General features: G+C 36.0%; 3 protein-coding genes across 4 annotated transcripts; 1 reads left to right on the forward strand and 2 right to left on the reverse strand.

Annotated features, from left to right (window-relative positions):
* Positions 1–8,788: 8,788 nt before the first annotated feature.
* LOC121772645 lies at positions 8,789–10,623 on the forward strand. Its single transcript, XM_042169831.1, has 3 exons — positions 8,789–9,888; positions 9,985–10,133; positions 10,328–10,623. The coding sequence occupies exons 1-3, from the start codon at positions 9,627–9,629 to the stop codon at positions 10,436–10,438; spliced, it is 522 nt and encodes a 173-aa protein (XP_042025765.1). The 5' UTR covers positions 8,789–9,626; the 3' UTR covers positions 10,439–10,623.
* On the reverse strand, positions 10,030–11,843 carry LOC121772646 (protein PLASTID REDOX INSENSITIVE 2, chloroplastic-like). Of its 2 annotated transcripts, none has more exons than XM_042169832.1 (4): positions 11,601–11,843; positions 11,374–11,472; positions 10,662–10,890; positions 10,030–10,162 (listed from the first exon to the last, which is right to left on the reverse strand). In XM_042169832.1, the coding sequence occupies exons 1-3, from the start codon at positions 11,823–11,825 to the stop codon at positions 10,696–10,698; spliced, it is 519 nt and encodes a 172-aa protein (XP_042025766.1). In that variant the 5' UTR covers positions 11,826–11,843; the 3' UTR covers positions 10,030–10,162; positions 10,662–10,695. The 2 variants fall into 2 exon arrangements, with proteins under 2 accessions (XP_042025766.1, XP_042025767.1); XM_042169833.1 differs by having other exon boundaries at positions 10,648–10,890.
* A 3,089-nt stretch (positions 11,844–14,932) lies between these two features.
* LOC121769927 (cyclin-D1-1-like) lies at positions 14,933–18,986 on the reverse strand. The gene is made up of 6 exons (XM_042166712.1): positions 18,548–18,986; positions 18,201–18,287; positions 16,678–16,776; positions 16,226–16,427; positions 15,983–16,113; positions 14,933–15,909 (listed from the first exon to the last, which is right to left on the reverse strand). The coding sequence occupies exons 1-6, from the start codon at positions 18,803–18,805 to the stop codon at positions 15,679–15,681; spliced, it is 1,008 nt and encodes a 335-aa protein (XP_042022646.1). The 5' UTR covers positions 18,806–18,986; the 3' UTR covers positions 14,933–15,678.
* Between the last annotated feature and the right edge of the window lie 5,098 nt (positions 18,987–24,084).

A 24,084-nucleotide genomic window follows, 5' to 3' on the forward strand; every position in this document is an offset into this window, starting at 1 on the left:
GAATAGCTCGAATAAAATCAGAGTATTTCAACAATCAACAACTCAAAAAAGAATATTATCTCAGGGATACAAGAACTCAAAAGAAGGACAACTACTTAGATGAAGCATTTGAGAGGAGAAATATGCCACGTGTGAAGACATGACACATTCTAAACACTTAAATTTCTTCAACGGTCTTGCTCAACACCCACCGCGCCCGTCACGCCCAACCTGCAATTTTTAAAAAGAAAAGCAGGGCTGAGTACTTGATGCACTCAGTGGACTCATACCGAAAATATTTTATAAAAAGTATTTATCATGCCACCATTGAGTGACCTTGGGGTGTTTTAACTTTAGAAATCGCCCAAGACACTAAAATCATTCCCATCTTAAAACTCGTGACTGCAGTCATTTTCCCATAGATGTCTACCATATCTGATCCGTTGATGACAAGGAATGTGGCCACATTCCAAGTCACTAGACCGGCCAACTCGAAGAGATAGCACACGATCTCCATAGGTGTACACTAGCCTGAATAGGGACTCACTCCCTAGACAGACCCGAATTCGATTATCCATTGATGACAAAAGCCACATCAGATAGGTTCCATAGAATAAAACAAAACACGGCATGACAAATATCCATATCATTTTCTCATAAAAATATACTTAGGGCATAGCCCTAATTTAAAAAGAAAGCCCACCCCAAACGCTTAACTCCTCAATCACTTTAGGCTCCAACCACAAACAACGTGCACAAGTTCAACCTTTTTTGAAATAACATGATATGCAAAATTAGACTTTACAAAATAAATAAATTTACCAATGCATGCATCCTAAGTGTGTGCGCTCCAATTATTCTTCCATCTTTTCTTAAAGAAAACCTCACATATTGCAATTCAATTAATAATTAAACTAGTTTAACCAACAATTAAACAAACACTAAAGAGAAAAGAGTCAGTAGTTAAAAAAAAGCTCCCAGCCACATACGGTACCTTCCTCTCTTTTTTTATTAACACAACATCTTCAAATAGAAACAAACAAAATAATTTTATATATATATATACTCCCCCAACACTATAGGTCTACTCCTAACCATCACAGAATAGAAAAATAAAAGACTAACAATTTAAAAGAGAAATAAACATGAATACTCCCAAGCATCACACGTGCCTCCATTCAAAACAGTAAACTACTTATCAAATCGTCACACTCTCTGTCTCAGCAGGTAAGCTCTCTCTCCTCTTTCCTTTTCTCATTCTTAACTTTTTATTCAATTCAAATTGTCCGATTTCAATTATTAGTGGGTTTCCAAGAAATGGATTGAAGAGCAAAAAAAAAAAAAAAAAAAAAAGTTTCTAACGCATTAAAGTTCGAAACTTTGGGAGAAGAGTGTCATTCAACAAATTGCAGAAATTCAATTGGTGGACTACCGTGAATGTGTATGCCATGGAAGATTTCATAAATAACAGAGGATGTACCTTTTTGGAAGGGAGAAAGATTTTGCAACTATAGGAAGGAAGGAAGGAAAAGTGGGAGACGTGTGGGATGGTTTGGGTATATATATATTCCCATATATATTGTAGATTTGAATCTGATATGGAGTAGTATAATAATTCTGTGGAGATTTGGTTTGTTGGAGAGATTTTAGGGAGTGAAGATATGGGGAAATCGTTTAGTGATGGAGTTTAGAGAAATATATTTGACCAAGTAGATGACTACAAATTTAGAAAAAAATAATTGATTTTTTTTCTCTTTTTTTTTAACGGGGTGTTACAGTTTCTCATTTTGAAATTTGGGGAAAAACATGAGAAGCTAATGAGGGAGAAGGAGAGGGTGACGGATGGGAGTTTTTCTCCAAAAATTGGGCCTTGCTCATTTTTTAGTGGGCCATCAGATATGGTAGGGTATTTGGGCCAGTGCCCATTTTAAATTGAATTTGGGCCATAGTAATTGCAGTTGGGCCTCATTAGTAATAGAGAATAAATTGGGCCAAGGGAAAATAAGGCTGGGCCGATTCAGTTGAGGAATAAATATTCTGGGCCTGAGAAATTATTTAGTAGGACCATTAATATGGTTGAAGCCATTATTTTGGATAAATTCAAAAGTATAATGGAATTAATTCCCTAAGCCACGAAAGAAAAGAATTTTTAAGCCGTGTTGAAATAGTACCCAGTAAATGAATAGAAGAAAAGTTCATTAGTCACAGAAAGTATTTTAAAATATTTAAGATAATTCGGGAATTTATTATACCCGAACAGGTCGGCCAGATTCAGAATAAATTAAATCGCCGATTTAATTTAAGATTTAAGACTTCTAAAATTTAGAAGGCAAGAAGTAAAATAATAAGCACACGCTTAGGCATGCATACATGCAAGATAAATAGTTACTTAAAGCCTAATTTAAGAATATTATTTTTGTAAAGGAACGTCGTCGCACGACGCGTAATCTCAGGACAAGAAAGCACCTGTTTGCAAGAGTTTAAGCAATCGAGGTGGGCTCTTCTTTCTTTCAGAAATATGATTTATGTGAAAAGCATGAATATTTTGAATGAGTTGGCATGCCCAGTTTTGATTTATGATTGCCTATCTGTTTGGCTATGCCAAACCAGTTTAATCGAATTCGGGTCCCAGTAGGGCCGCAAACCCTACTCGGACAGTGTACACTCAGGGACCGTGAGCTAGCGCCAGCGTTGGCCGGTCCAGTGATCGTGGAATGTGGCCACATTCCCGATTCACACAGATTAGATATGGTATATCATGAGAAGTTTAAATGAATGCAGTCTATTTTCAGAAAGAATCCACAGTTTTAGTGACTGGGACTTATTTTCAGTAAAACCACATGTTCACTCAAGTTGGCTGACAACTAAAAGAGAAATGTTTTCGGCATGAGCCCACTGAGTATACCAAATACTCAGTCCTGCATATTATTTTCCTTAATGTGCAGGTTGATCGTTGTCGCAGCGGAGGAGGTGTTGGGAAAGAAAGTAAATTAAGTTAGGCAAGAAGAGAGATAGCTGATGTAGTATGTCTTCATACATATTACACCGTCTTGGTACTTTTCCGCTGCGAGAGTCTAGACTTTGTTTCAGTAAAGACTATGTCCCAAGTACTCTGATTCAGAATGGTTGTACTCTCTATTACAATTAGACAATGTTTCTCTGGATTTGATTATCCACTTTCTACGATGAGTTTTGAGACCATTTAGTAAGTTAGTCGCGAAATAGCTACACTTTCTTTGACTAGGGAGTTGTGGTCGTGACAGAGTGGTATCAGAGCGTTCTACTAGTACTTGGTCACATGTATCTTACCTAAGGTACTTTTCTAAAGCACTCTAGGTTCGCATACATAGTCCACATGACAGCTACACATTTCTGTCAAGCTCTTTGATAAAAATCACAGATACATTAAGCATATCTCATGCAAAGTATCAGCTATCACGTTGCATCATGCAAACATTTCAAACAAACATTTTCGTTCCCATATAGGGCTGTGAAAATACTTTTTTCTTTTTCTTAAAAAGCTCATAAAATTCATTTTCCTTCTCAAATGGAAAATATTTCTTTCTTTAAAACTTTCTTCTGGAAGAGTGGGCGTCAACCCCTGTTTCTGCTGCAGTTGATCGTGTCGAGCCGAGGTGTTGGGATCTTTATACTTATCATCTTGCTCACTTCCTAGCCTAGTACTATTTTTCTCGACTGAGACAGTATTCCGCTGCGAGAGTCTAGACTTTGTTTCAGTAAAGACTATGTCCCAAGTACTCTAATTCAGAATGGTTGTACTCGCTATTACAATTAGACAATGTTTCTATGGATTTGATTATCCACTTTCTACGATGAGTTTTGAGACCATTTAGTAAGTTAGTCGCGAAATAGCTACACTTTCTTTGACTAGGGAGTTGGGATCGTGACAATTGGGACCTCATAGAGTACTTTTATTCTTTTTTTAAAAAAATAACCTTTTGATATTATGGAAAATTAGGGTACTAAAAATGTAGTTCACTGAAACTATATTTGTATACATTATTTTTTAAGAATATTTGAGTGTTAAAATAGATTTCACATTGCATATTTTAAAATTATTCTAAAGAATATTTGTGTACAGTCATTTCTTATATTAAATCAACAAAATCAATTTAAAAATTATGTTAGTAATTTGGATTGTGATAAAATGTAAACTCTATACATTGTACAAACTCCAAATTATGATCTGGATCGTTATAAAATGTCAATAAATGATAAAATAACGGCAACAAAAATGTCAACACATTATCATAATTCTCATCGGAAGCCATAATATGAAATGGGAGGGGGGGCTACAATTATTTTGGAAATTTTTACTATAATTTTGTGGTAATTTGGATATTTGGTTATAATTAGGTATACATACATTACATTTCAAGTTTTAACTATGTTTTTCTAATAAATAACCAATGACACATAAATGCATCAACAATATTTTCATATATACATTGATAGGGGTGTGTTAAGGTACTTCGCAGCTTTTCAGTCCAAGCTTCAATCAGATCACATCCCTTGGATCCTTGAATTGGATGGTTGTGACGATCTGCATTATTACACTATGATGGTGTATTATTAGGCGGTGTACATTATTCAACTGAAAATCTACATTATTACACTATAATGGTGCATTATTAGTCGGTGTGCATTATTCAACTGAAAATCTGCATTATTAAATGACACGTGGCATCAATCTAACCGTCGGATGATAAAATCGTGGGGCTAAGATTAAAAAGAACAATAGAACAAAAGATACAAAAAGGAAATGAATACATCCCTATATATATATATATATATATATATATATATATATATATATATATTGGTATTTATAAAGGTTGGTTTGATGTCACTTTCTTGATTATGGTTATACCTTTTTTAAAATTCCATTTGCAATTTCATTGCATTAGATAGAGTTGAGAAACTAAGATATTTATATAAAGTTAACAGAAAGCAGTTTAAATAAATGAGGGAACGCTCTTTTTTAGTACACCAACTATCCCAAATGAGCAAATTTAGACCGTAACATTTCATAATATCTTTTAAGGTCCATCAACTATAAGTTAATATCAATTCAACTACTTTTTGGCTATTTTCAATATTTTCATGATCAAAGTACCCTTAAGGCCAATGAGGGCAATTCAATCTATTTATCCTCTCATTTTCATTAAAGTAGTAGTATGTAATTTGGGATAGTTGATGTACCAAAAAAAGATGTTCCCTCTAATTTTAATTTCAATATAAAAATATCTTAATGATATTAATATTCCAATACTATTAATTATTTATGTTTAGTTTTTCTTATTTGTAATATTTTAAATCATTGTACTATATTTAATATTAATAGTGAAATAACTTAGATATAAATATATGTAAACATTATACTTATACAATATTTGTATATAAAAGTAGTTCAATTTATTAGATGGAATATTAATTTTTCAATCTTAAAGCTATATATATAGAATATATTATTTTTAAGTACAATACAAAATTGATAATTACAAATAAAATAAAATTTATTAACATACATAGAATCTTAAAAGATATTATGAAATGTTACAGACCAAATTTGTTCATTTGAGATAGTTGGTGTACTAAAAAAGATGTTCCCTCTAAATAAATATACTATATTGGTATTATTGTACGTCACGTATCGGAAAGAAAATAAAACCATGTTTTTACTTAGTCATAACACATAATTTTTTCTTTTCAACAAATCCACATGATACCAAACTTCTTGTCATCTACTTTGTCGTAAACAAACAATTTGAATTTATTAATGTTTTGTGTTTGGGCATTCATTGAGATACACTGAACTAATTAATATGATTTCCAAACAAAAAGAGAGAGAATGTAAAGAAAGCTACTTTGAAAATCCATCTCAAAATAGCCATCGACCTCCATTTGTTATGTGCAAGTTACAAACCATAATTATAATGTTTTTTTTAATTCCACTAACTAACAAACAAACAAGTCCTAACAAATTATGTTTTCCCCATATCCATTGAACAAAATTAGTTTGTGAGATTCTTGAGTAGACGGGCCTCGTATTCGAATGTCATCAATATCTTTTAGGTTGAGTCTGTCACATCACATCCTGTCAGTGTTAGTGAAAAGTAAACAAAAGAGTTTTTTTGGGAACACCCCTACAATTTATAATTGTGTCCCAACTGTTAGAAAAATGAGGGTCTCAGCATTTAATTAAAAAAATTTATGGCCATAAGAAATTAAGAATATTTCATTGAATATCAAATGTTTGTTGTCCCAATTAAGGCCATGTTTGGACCATAGATAGTCAAATTCACCATTAATGTTTTTGGAAGTGAGATCCCAACATCCCACATGGCTTACATATTCAATATTCATCCAATTTATTTGCTAGAGTAATTGTTCACACATGTGACTAGCACACACACCAATACATATACACATACTACTTTGAGGAATTTAATTGGTAACATGCAATCTCACTAAAATAGTGTTAGAAATCGTATCTCATCAGTATATATATGAACTTAATTAAATAGATAATAGTTTTCCATAATTCTATATATGTGTAGAGAATATTCAGAGATCAATTCTGTCTGTTTTGGGTGTCTGTGAGAATTGTCGCAGATCTCTTAATTGATAGGTTTCAATTGAAGACAAAATAGTTGAAGATTATTTATATACAACACATTGATATGGCGTCAGTGTCTGTGAGAATAGTCCTATAGGCTTAAAAAAATAAATTGACTTATGAATCATGATAGAAATATTCATGAATTTGGATTATTATTATGAACTATAGACTTTTCTCTACAAATTATATTTTTCAAAATTATATCGAATATGGAAATTGCGTCTGGAATGATAGATTTATTCAAAATATAAAACATTATTAATATTACGTTAAATTTGACCCCAATAAATCTTATAGGTGAGTTGATAACCAGAAAAAATAACAGGATCCATGTAAACTTTGGTGCAAAGTTGGGAGCTTATATGCAATACCGAATGTTAGGTGAGGATTATGAATTAATTAAAATACTAGGGATAATACACATTAGTAGAAACATTTTTGCACGCTACCATCTCAACCTTTATTTTTCAACGTATAACTACAAAAATACTAGTGCGGAGTAATATTTTTAAGTTTGCAACATAACCGTTGTGGTACTACTAAATTAGAGTTTGGGACTTTGGGTATTTAGGAAGTTTCAGTTTCTACAAAAAGAATAAAAATATGTAGTTAACAAAGACAATAAACATATACTACTTAGTTTGTAAATTCGAAGCTGTAGACTTTATGTGAACTCGAATAATGAAAGAATGCTCTTTATAGTTAATCCCAATTATGACAACTGCAGAGGTTTTGCTTTGCGTTTAAGCTCTCTTAAGTATTGGAATTAGGGCTTGATTACCTAAAAACGGAAAGAGGAATTAACTGAGAATGGTGGCCGACATCAGAGTTTATTCTCCACAATATAGGCAAATTAAAATTAATATTAACTCGTTTAATAATTATTCCACACATAAAAAGGAGTATTAATGGAGCATGTTAATAAAGTGAAAATCTTTTAATTATGTTTAATATTTTAGTAGAGCATCTTCTCAAAAATCTATATACTGATTATAGATCCCACTTTTTAGCTTATCACAGATCTCACTTTATTGTTTAATTCATGTTAATTTTAGAGAATTTTAAGGAAAGAATATGGGAAAAGCTATCGATAGGAAATGATAATTGTGAAAGTATTGAAATCCGAATTAACAATTATGCAATGCGTATACCACTAGATGTTGCTGTTATTGGCCTGCATTTGGACAGCTAAGTGTATGTCTTTTTTAATAATTGACTCAAATAATATAAATCAAATTAATACCATTTTAAAATTATACTACTATCTCGAATTTGATCAACTATCCTCATGCTACATGAAATCTCAATAAACTTATTAACATGGATTATATGGTAATACCTGAAAGCTGATTAGGATCATACAAAAATTTGACATGATACAAGTGCACTATATATTTTGTTGTATAAAATTGATGTTATTTCAATGAGTAGTTGAGCCCCAATATTTGCATGGACATCCCAACAACTTGTAACTACTAGGGAGTACTATTTATCTCTTAGGGCATTAGCAATGGGGCGCCCTAAGGCGCGCCACGTCAGCAGTTTTATCCTCCTACCTCCCCACCTGCAGTGGGGCGCCCTATGGCGCGCCACATCATCATTTTTTTAATATTTACAAAATCCATACAAATTTTTAAAAAAATAATATATTAAAATACGAATTTCAAAAACTTCATTTCATTTAATAAAAATTAATACATTACAATGCGAATTTTAAAAAAACGCAAACTCAGCGACGGCGGTTACGGCGGTTGCTCAGCCGCGGCCGCCGCCTCCTTCTCGCGCTGCATTTGCGCATAGCATGCCGCCATGGCCTCTTCAACGGCTGCATCTAATGCTTCGTCAAGCGAACCACCGGATTCAGACGAACTAGAACTATTGGTGTCGTCGCCGAGATTCATTTTGGTTGGATGTAGAGAGAGAATATGTAAAGAGATAGTCGATATGTTCGTATGCACAACTGAATGAGAAACGGGATTTAAATAGAAAATCAAAACCGCATACCATCGTCCGCGGCCATCGTCCGCGACAGCCGCAATGGGGCGGACGATGGCCATCGTCGCGCTATCCTCCGCGACCGAAGTATAGGGCGCGACAATCGTCCGCGCCCTATGGCACGCACCCGCAATGGGTGCGGACAATGGATGGCACGGACGATGCGCGCCATCGAGCGTGCCATCGTCCGCCCATTGCGGATGCTCTTACGATTCAGTATTTTAAAAATAAAAAATAACGAGTGTAAATCACATCAATGCACTTTCATTTTAAGTTAGGTGGATAGTGAAAACAATACATCAAAGAGTTGACTTAGTTGTTTCCAATGTGTAGAACTAAGATTTACTATGGGAAATCAGCATTAATTATTTGGAAAAACAAAATACACATACGTAGAGAAGAACACAATTAGGCCGGTTGTAAACAAATGTTAAAACAAAACCCATCTCTTTAAATACAAATCCAATTTGTCAACACCATGTTTTCAGCTAAATAATTTAGTTGCAAAGGCGATACAAAAAAAATTAAATTAAAATAAAGCGAGTGGGCTTCAAACACAGTCATTTCTTTGACTACGACATATGTTGATGAAGCCAAGGAAGAAAGAGAGAAACACACTGATCCCTCAAAAATAATCTAAATCTGAATCTTGATTCTTGACCAAAACCGAGGAACCCCCTTTAAGACCGATCACCACCGTTCACGGCCAGCCACGTGGCGGCCTTGCAAGAATCTTAATTAAAATCATTGCCGGCGACCATGATCATTATAGCATGTACTATAATAATAGCATAATAACAATAATTAATTACATCATTCAAATTTTAAATTCTTAGTATAAAGTCGCATATATAAGTCACCTATGAAGGGTTTAGAATTTGAGCAAGAACCATATTTGAAGAGTGATGGGTGCTAACTGCTAAGAAAGGGACCTTTTCCTTCTGTCACTTCCTAGTTTCTCTCCCTTATCTCTCTCTCTCTCACAAACATTGCAAACTGAGAAAGGGAGATGGGGAATTGCCAAGCAGTAGATGCAGCAGCATTGGTGATACAACATCCTAGTGGGAAGCAGGAGAGGATGTACTGGCCAATCCCAGCCAGTGAAGTAATGAAGACGAACCCGGGCCACTACGTGTCTCTCATAATCCCTCTACCATCCCCCGACGAGGGTTCAGATGAGCAGAGGACCGTTAGGTATACACGTGTCAAGCTTCTCCGCCCGACTGATACTCTAGTCCTGGGCAGAGCTTACCGGCTCGTCACTACTCAAGGTTGGTTTTCTCTTGCTTTCTACATAGTTATCGAAAGTTTTGAAGTCTACTTTGTCTAGAACATATTCCTAAATGTGGGCAAGATTTTTGTTGCAGAGGTTGTGAAAGTGATCAGAGCAAAGAAGCACGCACGAAGCAAGAGAAACCAGTCGGAATCAGATCAAAACACAGAGGCAAATTTAGAGAAGGATGTTACCAATTCTGAGCACGAGGCGAGAGAATCTTCAATGTCCAAGAACAATCAGGTAATCTTGATTCTTGAACTCATCCACTTCTGCAAAATAGCAAACCAAAGTATATAAGCTACGGATAAAAAAAAAGTTAGACATGCTACTATTCCTCATTTTTTTGATATGGGTAGATAAGAAAACACAAAAACATGAATCAACTAGATTCTTATTTTTTCATCCTTAACTGTAGTACATTGATATTTTTTCAGGCAAGAAGATCCGACAGACACAAACAAAGATCAGGGTCGACAAATCCTGCTGCAGGACGACCCAAATCATGGCAACCATCTCTACAGAGCATTTCTGAGTTCGGAAGCTAAAGTAATAATCCAAATAAGATGACAAAGGACACATTTCTGCAGATGCCGTCAAAGATGACATCTTGAAAACTGAAAACAATTGTGGAGCAATAATCCATTTGTATAGCTAAAAGATACTGTTGAAGTAGAGCCTCTTTCTTGACTAGTACAGTTTAAGTAGCAAACAATTTCAACATCCCGATTCACGGTTCTTTGCATTTTCAACTAACCAAACATCATGTACCAGAAATGCATATAGGTGGGGAAGATTTGCAAACTCATTTATCCTGTTTGGAGATCCAATCTTCCCAATCACGATCAACATAGCTCTGTGCCCACAGAGCTGAGGCTCGAGCAGCCAATGCTGCTCCAGCCAGTTTTCTATCCTTGATTGCCAACATCATATCTGTGAAAGGCTCAATCAATAATGTTCCAGGTCCTCCATACTCATTATGTAGGAATTCACTGAATATCTGATATCAGGATAAACACGTTGACTTTAGACAATCAACAAACGATAATTTAAACTGCTATGGGAATTATTTGTTCTAATCTGACAAAAAGCACCAAAGTATACAATCAAATGCATTAACTAAATCAGATGAAATCAGCCTTTTAACTAGTTAAGGAATACAAACTCCTTCTCCGATTTCACACGAACTTCAGATGAAGACTTGTGTGGCAAAAAAAATAGAAAAAATACTGAGATTCGCTAAGAAACAAAGATTATACACTCAGGTAATTCAGAAAAAGGCAGCAACACAACACACACTATTGCCATATTGTTGCCAGTTTAATGAAGCATTAGCTAGGATTTCAAAATACACTAATCAAGTGGAGTAGTAATTAATAGTGATGATTAAAATCCTAAAACTTCATAATTAAGACTATTGCATGATTTCATATCGAAATTCAATAATGATCGCAAAATAATCTCGGAAAGGCCACAAATTTACCTCTGCACAAACATCGACAACCACTCGAAGATCATTGCCGAAGGTTTCTCTTTGCTTCGACAGTTTCTCCAGCAATTCAGCTTTGAACTTCTCCGTCTCCTATCATTTCCCCCAATCTAACGCACTCAGTTACAAAAATAACACTTGATATTGAAAATGAGAATAAAAAATGCAATCTCCAATCAGAATAATTTTTAAGAGAGAGAGAGAGCAATGTTTGGACTTACGGCAGCTGCGAATTCAGGGATGGGGTCAGGATAGACGTAATTCTTGTGACTCTGAGATTGGATAGCTTTCCGAATTACTGAAGAAGTTTTTTTCGGGGCAAGACAATGCGGCAAGGTGCCTAAGAAAACGGGGGTCAGGCGCAGTATAGCAACGCAGGCAGAGACTGGTTTTATGGCGGGAAACGACGAGGGCGGGATGAAGGGGAGATTGCAGATGGACGCCATATGGAATTCTGAATTGGTGTGCAGCTAAACCGCTAAAGGCTAACGTGCGCCGTGGAGAGATTTTAGTGGAGCGCAGGTAGTTGGGCCTCGGGGGCCCATTTTAAACTGATGAAGTATATTGGGCTAGATAATGGACTCTCATAATCTGGGCCTAATTTATTACTGTGATGAATGATGAGATATGTTTGCATTATGATTCAAGCACAACGAAATAATAAAGAAGGAAATAAAAGAATTGCATTTGGAGGCTCCTCCCCATTTCTTTCTACACATTTTGCCCTTTTCAGTCACTTTTCATGTTTGCAAAATGGTATCCAAAGAGAAAATTGTGAGTTGGAAATGTAATTTATTTTATTGGTATTGGGGATGAACGATGGTCACGTATGTATGTGCTAATTATTAGGCAGAAAGAAAATTAATATCACTAGTTGGTTCATGATAAATTCTTGATGGTTTATGCTATCTTTCTTGGTTAAAAATGAAGGAGTAACATTTTTCTATCACTGCACAACTTGCATTCAAGATCATCAAAGTGCCATAACACCATAATTACAATTTTTGTAAACCCTTTTAATTTTTTTTTTAAATTAGTCACTTATTTTTAAAGAAAATGGGAAGTGGTTCAATAGATGATATGGTGTGAGGACTGTGAGGGCAATAGGGAATGACAGACTATGTTGCTGTCTTGCATTCAGCATAAAATCTGAGATATATCTGCAAATTAAATTGAATGATTCCAACTTTTGAATTCTTTATAAGTGGAGAGAGGGTCCAGCCAATACTCTTTTTGGGTTTTTTTACAACACAAAAATTGGGATCAAAAGCTGAGTTCATGTGTTCTCTTTTTTTTTCTTTAGAGCACATGCCCAAAGCTGTGAAAGTTGATCTTTTCTTCTGTTTCATCAATTCAAGAAATTATTTATTCGATTTTGCCTTTTTCTAGCTAGAATTCATTCTTGATTTCATAACATATATATACTCAGTGGCTATAAGTGGTTTTAAAATGTGAGTGTTGTGTGTGAATATGATAATGCTCATCATATATACAGTAAATATGAACATGCTTGATTCATTTGCAAAGTGAAGTACATTATTTTCTAGTAATTATCTGTGTTTAATTTATTCATGTATATATTAGGTTTAAGTCCCTTTCTCTTACACACACTCGTGCAAAGCACAAGCAGAGTTACTATTCATGTACATTGTCTCATTTTGACTTCGAAACAGCATAGATATGTACAAAAAGTACATCCATATTACAAAAATGAATGATGATTGAACAATACACAAGCAATAAGAAAAAGCTGATCAACCATTTTCAGTGATCAAAATTTGCCCATCTCCCTCGTAACAAATCAACAAAAAAAACCCCCAAATTAATTAAGCTCCTTCACTTGGCATCTGGTCTGATTATAAAAGACAAATGTTACTTTAATTGGTGGTTTCTAATGAAACTCCAACAAACGCAAATAAATTTGATGTACCCTTAAGCTTAGAATAACGGAACTTATTTGATTCCATCTTAGTTAGTAGTAGTAAACTAAATAGCTAAACAATTCTTTTTGGAATACTATTTAATTGAAGGAAGCACATATATTTGAATATTAATATTGAATATCGTAAATGAAAAAATTATACGCTCAATAGTCGAGGATATATTCTTATTAATTTGAGTTTTTTTAGAAGATAAAACAGTAGCATGAAGAGTAGCAGTTACCAGTCCAAGACGTAATAAACAAATTGAACTGATTAAGAATATTAGTGTGTCACAACCTATTTTAATCGTTTTCGAATTTGATGTCCAAAATTCATATGAATATGCTTGGCTAATCAATCTCCAAAAAACTGGTACTAAAATTACAGTGATTTGCTGTGACATAGTAGTATTCTAAATGACACGGGTTTTATATAAAGTATAGTACTACAGTACTATTTAGAAAGTGCCCAGTTTTAACTTTATATTTTGGCATACTAGACTCATATATTAATGGGGCAAAGTCCATGTGTATATATAGAGAGAGTCGTATATAAACATTAAAAAAAATTAACTGTTTAATGACGTTTTATGAAGCTATGCATTTTAATTATATTTAAGTGTTTCAGATTTAATTTGACAATTAATCTTATTAATGTGTGTGATTTCATCCAATCATAATTCTTTTTAATATATCTATAAACTTAAGAAACAATTTAATGTACAGATCCTTCTTAAATGTATGAGCATAGGGAGATCATTTTGAAATTGAACTGGGTGTCAGAAAGAAAGACCTTTTCTGCTAATTAAATATAAATAGCTCGTATATTTCCCATGGGTAGTAGGTCGTGTATTTCTCATCACCTTACACTTAATAACTGTCTTTTGGATAACCTCCAATGTAATGAGCTTCTTGATATATAGTTTCCTTCCTCATATTCAGAAAGTAATACTCCCTTCGTCTAAAAAAAATTATAGTCCTCTTTGTGGATGACACTAGTTTTAATCAGAAATTTGATAAAATAATAAAAGAATAATTAAAAAGTAGGTAAAGTAAGAGAGATAAAAGTATGTAAAGTATGAGAGAGAGACTTTCCATTTATAGAAACGGGACATCCCAAATGACAAAATGAGACTTTTTTCATGTACATGGGAGTAAGTTTCCAAAGACACGAGTATAAGCACTAAGTTTTGAATAATATAATTCCATGTTAATTAATAGTAATTAATTATGATACAGACAATTAATCAATTGTATATAATGTAGTAGTAGCTAGTAGTGATTCATAACTTATAATTATGCAATACCATGTCCATATATAGTTGATTGAGATATGCAATACGATGCAAATCCCCACACAATAATTCAAAGTAGTTTAGCCTTTACTGAGGCTGGGGTGGCAATGGGTCCGGTCCGTATCGCTGAGATCCTTTCTTAATCACAAAACCATAGATTTCCAACGAGAACGCTTCAATTCAATCTAAATCATATATATAGTCACACACACCCACTTGTATACCTAACCTAAGTATGATATGCCATGGGATGGGGTCGCATTTGGCTAACAAGTAAGAACTCACCTTTTCAATCACTCTTCACAGACACAAATAATGCAATAAAAACAAATGGGAATGCTACAAAATCCTCGTTGTCAATCCACATGCAGTTGCAGTCCCGCGAATATGGGGTCTCAAACAGACTCATCAGTCATCCCCAATCTTATTACAAGCAATAAATGGAGTAAATAAATAAAACCTAGCTATACGCATATTCATTTCAAACAATGACACGTCGCTGTCGTCTCAAATTAACAAAATTAAATAGAAAAAGAGAAATCCAAATATGACACGTGTACACGCGCGCCAGTCCGTGAGGACTTTGTTCAAACAAATTTCCCGCCAAAACATTCACACGTGGACTATCGATCTGTACACGTTTCATACTACATAAAATTCTTCAATTAAAGGAGTTGCAGCATCCCTCAAATTTCTGGCATTTTTGGTCCCACCAATCTCTCTTTCAATTGCATTCAATTCATTCATACCCCATCACTCCCACAGCCACTCCACCAAAGTACTACTCCCTAAAACAGTTTCATAAACTCAAACACCTCCCAATCATCTTGCTCACTCACATATAGTACTAATTAAATTCCCATCGCTAATCATTCATGTGTAGTTGTGTACACAAATGATTGACTATTACCACCCTCCCGACCAAGAAGGGGTTAGAATTAAATCTCACAAGAATTTTCAAACATCTTTTTTTTGTACACATTAATGCTAATCTATGCACTCTTCAAACTTTCTCATCACCCTCTGAGAAATAAAAGTACTCCATTGAGGTTTCTAGACGAATTATTTCTATTAAATTACTATTTAATTATGCAAGCCTTCATATTTAACCCTCTTAATCAAAGTCTCTTCATTTTCAACTATCCCATTCCCATCACTCTTTCTCTTAAAAGATGGAGAAGCCAATAATGAATCAGTGCAGTCCATACTTGCTCTGTTTGTGACTCGAAGCTGCGGGAATACCTTTGGCTGCATCTTTGGCCTAATTTTGAACACGTATTTTCGAATCAGCTGGTGACAACTCATTATTTCATCCTGCATGAGTATTAATTAATTGCCATATAATTTGTAGTTTTTGGTTATAATTAAGTAAGCTTTTCTAAATTACTTTGCGGAGTCCATCACCCCATGACTCAGCATGTTGAGCAGTGATGAGTGAGAATTTTGGCAAATCATTTGCTGCACACAGTATTGTTGCAGCAGCAATGCAAGATGGCCTACACCCAAGCAAGCTGGTCTCTGTTAATGCAGAAACACGGAATTAAAGCCTAGTATTTCCGATTACAAAATTAACTTGGTTTAACTTGTATTACTCCATTAACTACTACTACTACTACTACTACATAAATACCTTTAAATGTAGAGAAGATTATTTCTTTGGCCCTTGTAGTGAGGAAGTCGGTGTAAGTTCCAGAGGGGTCAATCTTGAGCGCGAAAAATGGGAGATAACAAAATGGGGAAATAGATCGAAGTCTCCAATCCAACACACTTAAAACTAGAAGTTCCATTCTTTGAATAGTTCTGGCTTCAAAACTAAATTTTGGGTCTTCTACCTAATAATCAAATGAATTATCATATATTCCAAGAAAATTTCAATAATTTGAGAGTTTATAAAACAAAAATAGCTTGCAAAAAGATAAATGTATAATTGCACTATGTAGTTTATAAATCGTTAGGAGAAAAGGATAAAATTGCAATTCTAATAATTTTCAAACATATTTTCAAGATAATTAATTAAATTAAAATTTAATCAAAATTTAAGAATTTGAGGGATATTATTCTTTTTAAAATCAATAATAGTACCTGAAGATCCAAAAGACAAGGAACAAGCCGTTCCTCCATCTTTGCAGCTAAAGACAAACATGCAACAGAGAGCAGTTGCAGCGGCCATCCACTCATTTTCTGCCACAAAATATAAAAGAGAAAATATCAAAAATTAGATATGCATTAGTAGTACTCTACTAAATTTAGTTTCTACTAGTAGTAAAACAATAAAAGTAAATAATTACTCGTAATTAATAGTATTGTGCACGACACAATATTGCTTGAAATATAGGCATACATGCTAATAGCTCTTCTCGTCATCATTTTAAATTATTATCATAGGAAACAGGTTTTCAAAAAGTAAAACCTTTAATGCGTCATTTCAATAGTTGGATTTGGAACCTAGATGGGAGATTACGTCAACTTAGTAAGTACTCTGTATTTAGTCTCTAGTGAAGAAACAATTTTGAGCGTGATATTATTACTCCATCATTAATCATTTACACCAAATATTGCTTTATGGAGTATTAACTGAACTGTAAATGAGTGGATAGATTATATTTATTGAGTTACCAATTAAAGCGAACGTCTATTAATATCCATTAAAATGACTTCTCATAGTAGGGCTAGCAAATCGTGCGGATTGGGTCGTTATCGGGTCAACCCGATAATGACCCAACCCAATAAGGCCTAACCTGAACCCGACCTGTTAAGGAAACTGTAAATTCGAACACGAACCCGACCTGCTACCTTCAAATCCGAACACGACCCGCACCCGACACGAACCCGTTATCGACACGATATAATATGGGTTGACACGACACGATAACAACCCGAACCTGATATTACACGATTAAAACCTAATATTACATGATTAAACCTTAATTTTTAACCTAATTTACACAATTAAAATTCGTTTTATACTATTTAAACCTAATTTATAAGAAATTTAAAAAATTAAAGTAATATATATTTTTTGAAATAATAATAAAAATAATAATATTATTTCTTAATGGGTTACCCGTATCCGACCTGCATCCGACCCGAACCCAACCCGAAATTATCGGGTTCTTAATGGGTCAACCCGATAAGAACACGGATCCAATAAGACTTGACCCCAACCCAATAATTTCATGCGGATTCGTGTCGGATTATCGTGTCGTGTCGAAAATTGCCAGCCCTACTTCTCATAGTAATACTTTTCCGAAAACACACACTTAATTATACTATTTTGTAATTAACAAGTCAAATGCAAAAAAGTAGCAACTTCAGAATTTCGAAAGAGATTAAAACACTTCGATATAAAAGTAGTACTACTACCAAAGAAACATCAACTCACTAAACGTCCTTATCGTTTGTTCTTGAAAGTCAAAATATTTCCAATAAAAATTAAGAATAAAAAAATTTATGTACTGTAAAATCAATAATATATTAGTCTATTAAGAAGAAACCAAAGGATATGTTTTCCTTTAATCAAATTTTAAGCCAAGTAGTAGTAGTATTAATTTCTAATCATGAGAAAAAAAATAGATTAAACTACTTAACGGAGACGGTGTTTTTACCGGTAGCTGATGGCAGCAAACGAAACGATCAAAATAGTTGACGGAGAGATACGCCGTTAACGGCTGAAAACCGTAATATCGTTGCACCTGCAGAATGAACCAAGCATCGGTCAAACAAACCATACGCAAAGGATAATATGCGCCTCGAGTGCGCAGTGCGCCAAAAAAGTCACTGTTCCATAGCTTCCTACGACTCCTCCCCACCCACCGGCGCATACTAGCTACATTTCTAAAAGTGCGCCGCCGCCAGTTACAATCGATACCGGTAAGCCATCGGCGCACGATAGCAGGAATTGTGAACCTGAATCTGGAAAAAGGAGAAGATATAGATATATATATATATATACCTTGAGAATCCATGCAACAAATTCAGCTCTAACCGACGCATCGATCGGCTGATCGACGGCGCGGCAGATACTGATTCCTGCTAGATCTTTCTCGTCTTCCAACAGCCCGGAGATGGACTCCGCGACGTCCGACGCCTGAGAATCGAAGTTCGATGAGTATTCCGGCGAGAAATATCCTCCACCGGAGGAGATAATACTACTGGAGGCCTCGCCGCAGAGGAGGTCGGAGAAGCAGTCTGAGCACGACGACAGTGACATGGCGAAATCGAGCGCCGAAGACGACTTGTCATTCTCTTCGAATCATATTTTGTAGAAATTGAGCTCTGTATCGCCGGATTGGACGGTTTATCCGCTGGGAAAACGTGAGTGAGAGAAAGGAAAGGTGAGTGAAGAAGAGAGAGTGAGAGAGGGAAAGACTGTAGGTTTTGGTCAGTTGAGACTTGAGATTCACTAAACATGTGATGCTTTCAATATATAAATAGCTAAAAATTTACAATCCTATTTTTCATTTATTTTTTTAATATAGTTTCATCGACTGCATTTTTGTATGCTGAAATATCAGGAGATTGTAGTTGAGAAAAAGGCTTTTTGCCTACAAAAAATTAATACAATCTCCTATATTTTCCGAATAATAAATAATTCAGACTTAACATAATGAACATACCACGCATTTTCAAATAACAAAATAATTACATCATAGTACCACTTATTTTCTTAAGTGGAGTATTTTATTTCACTTTTTATATAATGAAGTATGAACATAATACATCATCCTATTAATTTTGAAGTCATACGGTATTAATATTAAACTGCAAATAAAGGAGTATAGTAATTACCAAATAGTTTCAAAAGTTGCAATCATATATATTAACAATATCAAACCTACTTTTCTGTCTCTTCATAATTGACGTTAGAACAAAAATTGAAAAATTAGAATACAGTTCATTTGTTTTAGGCCCGAAGAGGATTAACTGAAGCTGCTGAAATTGCCCTAGTACACCATCAAAGTTTCAATCCATATAATTATTTTGTTTCATGGGTAAGAAATAGATCTAATAATTATGGAAAAATTAGGTTTTTATCCACTATATATATCATGTTTGAAACTTTATTAAAAATATTTTTTTTACGAATTTTAATTTGGATAGTGATTTTTTATAATCTCAACTTGTACCTAAGTTGCGACACTACCTCTAGCTAGGCTCTAGATATACGATAAACATAGTCAAGACAAAAGTAGAATAATTATTTCATTATTATATTAACAGCAACCGTAGCTTGGGGCAAATACAAAGCATATAATAGTGATGTAAATAATGAAGCATCCACACATATTGCTACACCTTTTTGGTGGAGCGTGGACATGATTTGACTAATTGAACTCATTTCGATTAAATAAATATTTAAATAAAGTTGTAAGTTGATCGATTGAATTGATGAAACCTTACATTTGAGTAACAACTAACAACTGTTGATGTGACTAGATCCTATTAGTTAAAATCCCAACTAGCTTTACACGGTCATCCACAATAGGAATAGTCTAGCAATAGCCCAGCCATAGCCTAACCACATCATCAACACTAAAAATCCTCCCACCACATCATAAATAGCCCAGCCATAGCCTAGCCACATCATAAATAACCCAGCCACATCACTCAAAATTATATAAAACAAATAATTAACAATCACACAAAATACGCAATTTAATTTACAAGACATATACGAGAAAATTCAATAATATTATTAAAATTTAAAAAGTACATTAATTAAAAAAAATACATAATTAACAAAAAAACTACTGCCGTGCAGTCCTCCGCGCCCATAACTCTTCAATTAAATCATTTTGGAGTCGAATATGAGCCTCCGTTTGGCGCATGTCGGCATGTGCTTGGAGGCGGCCGTCTTCATCGTGAGGTACCCCACTCCGTACGTTGGGGGCGCCACGCCGTGGCTTGGACCGGCTTCATTATCATCGTTGGCCCAATCAGTCAGTTGTACACATTCATCTTCGACAATCATGTTGTGCATGATAATACATGAGTACATTATATCAGCAATGCAGTCGACATGCCACAAACGCGTTGGCCCCTTAACTGCCGCCCATCGAGACTGGAGCACACCAAATGCGCGCTCCACGTCCTTGCGCGCCGACTCCTGCCGTGCCGCAAAGTAGGCATTCCTCTCATCTGATGTGCATCGGATCGTCTTCACAAAGACGGGCCACCTAGGGTATATCTCATCCGCCAAGTAGTAGCCCATATCATGTCGGTTGCTGTTGGCGACAAAACTGATGGCCGGACCGATACCCTGGCACTGCTCGTTGAAAAGTGGCGACGAGTTGAGGACGTTGAGGTCGTTGTTCGAACCGGCTATCCCAAAATACGCATGCCAAATCCACAGCCGGTAATCAGCTACGGCCTCGAGGATCATCGTGGGATTCTTTCCATTGTAGCCGGTCGTGTAGAACCCCTTCCAGGAAGCGGGACAGTTCTTCCACTCCCAATGCATACAATCTATACTGCCTAACATCCCCGGGAACCCATGCTGATCCCCGTGCATCCGCAAAAGATCCCGGCAGTCTTCGGGGGTAGGGCTTCGAAGGTACTGATCACTGAATATTTCAATCACGCCATGACAGAAATACTTCATACATTCCAGGGCAGTCGTCTCACCGATGTGGAGGTACTCGTCCCACATGTCTGCCGCGCCTCCGTAGGCCAACTGCCGGATTGTCGCAGTGCACTTTTGAATAGGTGTGTGGCCGGGTCTGCCAGACGCATCGTGCTTGAAGCCGAAATACAGATATCGTTGCTCCAAAGCGTTAACAATACGCATAAACAGGGACCTGCTCATCCTAAAACGGCGCTTGAAAAGGTTGGCGTTGAACCGCGGCTCATGTGCGAAGTAGTCTTCGTACAGGCGCTGATGTGCAGCTACGTGATCACAATCAATCACCGCTCGGCGGTGTACCACTGGGCGAGGTCGAGGTACCGCCGGCTGCAGGGCCCTCTGCATCCATTGATCAATCTCACGGTTCGTATAGGCCTCTAGCGCTTCTTTCATTATACGCTCGTACTCCTCAGCATCTCCACCACTACTACCACCGGCGTTACTCATTTCTAGGTGTTCATCTTGTACAGAAATTAAGATAAAGAGAGTACTCGTTAAAACAAGTGGTGCGATTGAAAATGACGTATCTGGCGTGTATATATAGTGTTTCGAAAAAAAAAATCGCGCTAGGCGGTGCGCTAGGTGATCCGGACGCTACAATAGTGCCGAGCGGATCGCCCAGCGCACCGCCTAGCACCACGGAACCGCCGAGCGCTAGGCGGTTTTTAATTCTGGAAAAGGCTGGGCGGTTCCAATAGATCGCCTAGCGCACCGCCTAGCGCCGGCGCTCGGCTAAGCGGTGCGCTAGGCGCTATTGTGGATGGCCTACATCCAAAATAACCTCTCACCCATTTGACATTTCTCCCAAAAATTTTATCACACTTTAACCGGACACAAATTTTAAAAAATATAATGAAAAATAAAAAGTTAGTGGAGAGTATGCCCTATTTTTATATATTACTCTCTCCGTTTTTTAAAAATAGAAACATTTGAATGACACGGGTTTTATTGCAAATTTGGTAAAGTAAGAGAGAGGAAGAGAAAAAAGGTGGTAAAGTAAGAAAGAGGGAGAGAAAAATTAATGTTAGTGGATTATGAGGTCCACTTTTCTAGTGGTATAAGTGGTAAATAAATTGATGTATATAGGTGTAAAGATTTCTAAAATAGAAAGTTTGAAAGTTGCTATTTTTAATGAACAGACTAAAATGAAAAGAGTTGTTATTTTTAAAATATGGAGGGAGTAATCTTATCTTATCTTACTAATCTAAAATGCCAGTTTAGTGAAATGACATTTTTATCCTTTTTTGAGGGAAATGTGAGCTGACTGTATAATCATTCTTTTTTATTTTTTTTACAGAATTATAACACACTTCTCCAAAATTTGTTGGGCAAATAATCATCCAATAGAATGAAAGCTTTCTCAAGGAAATTACACTTAATAAAGCACTGTTAATTGTGCTTGCTGTCAAATGAGAGGTGAGAAGAAAAAAAAGAATAGGAAGGGAGAAGAGAGATGCCCGACGGCGACGACTGTGCAGACCCACCACCTCTGATACAGACCAAATAGGAGAACTCATCCCAAAAGACTAGTCTATTAGGAGAGAGAGCCCATTTAGTCTATATACCCCACATCAGTTGTTCTCACAACCGATGTGGGAATTAAGTCCGTAACATTCGACCCTCCTTTAAGGGCCAACGTCCTCGTTGGTCACGGCCACGTTGGTCACGGCTAGTTCTTTGCCAGGCCACCACTCCGTGGGCCACCACTCCGAGTTCTCGTTGGTCACGGCGGATTCTTTACCCGCCACCACTCCGTGGGTCACCACTCCGAGTGGTCCCAAACGCACTCGTTGGTCACGGCTAGTTCGTTGCCCGACCGCTCAATTGTTAAGGATGAAGTTCCTTAACTCGTAGATTTTGCGTCGAACGTCGAGGGAGCTTTTGCCCGTCGATCAATCAGGCGTCAAAATTAGGGTTTTGTGCGTTTTGCACGTTTGAAAGGGAAGAGAGTAAGAGAAGATAAAATAGAAGGATAATTGATATTTCTTGAATTGATCAAAATGACTAACAATGTCCACTATTTATAATAGTGGATACTAACTTAATGAGCAAGATAAAAGATATGAAAAAGATATGCAAATCCATAATTAACTAACTAAATAATAATAATAATAATAATAATAATAATAATCGTATCAACCTCCATCTCCCTATCATGGCATTTCGTCAGCGAAAGCGGACGGCAGCAGCGGCTGTGGCTTAAGAAAGAGAGAGAAAGAAGAGAAGAAGAGAAGAAAAAGATAAAGAGAAGAGTCGGCGTCGCTCGCCGGCGACGCGTCTGTGCAAGCGGGGCAGCGCGAGGGGTGAGGAAGGCGGGGCGGCGAGGGAGAAAGAGGCAGCGAGCGAGGTATTGTGCCTTGCGGCGGCCGGACTCCGACCCCACGCTATGGCTGCTTTGTCGACATGGAAAAGAGAAGAGGAAGAGAATTAGAAGAATAGAGACTGGGGGAGGTGAAATAGTTTCACTAAGGAGAATAAGCTTCCATAAAAAATTGAAAAGAAAAAAAGAGAAGACAATGGAGAAGAACAGCGGCGCAGTTCACTAAATTTGTTTAGTAAACCTAGGTAGTTTCTATGTGCGATAGACTAAAAATGCATATTATTGTGGGACAGACTAAAAAGGAAATAGTGCATATTTTGTGGGACGAAGGGATATAAATTAAAACCTGGACAATTAGATTTTTCAGTTTTGATGTCAACATATGACAAATAACGTCAACAAAAAATGTCGATTGACTCCATGCTGACATTTTTTGTTGACGTTATTTGTCTTCGACTGACATAAAATTTTGAAATCGATAATGGTCTAGATTTTAGTTTGTACTACCAGTTTGTAGGATAGATTTAGTTGTTAATTGATTACATCT

This window comes from Salvia splendens, chromosome 16 (genome assembly GCF_004379255.2).
Source record: "Salvia splendens isolate huo1 chromosome 16, SspV2, whole genome shotgun sequence".
Lineage (NCBI taxonomy): Eukaryota > Viridiplantae > Streptophyta > Magnoliopsida > Lamiales > Lamiaceae > Salvia > Salvia splendens.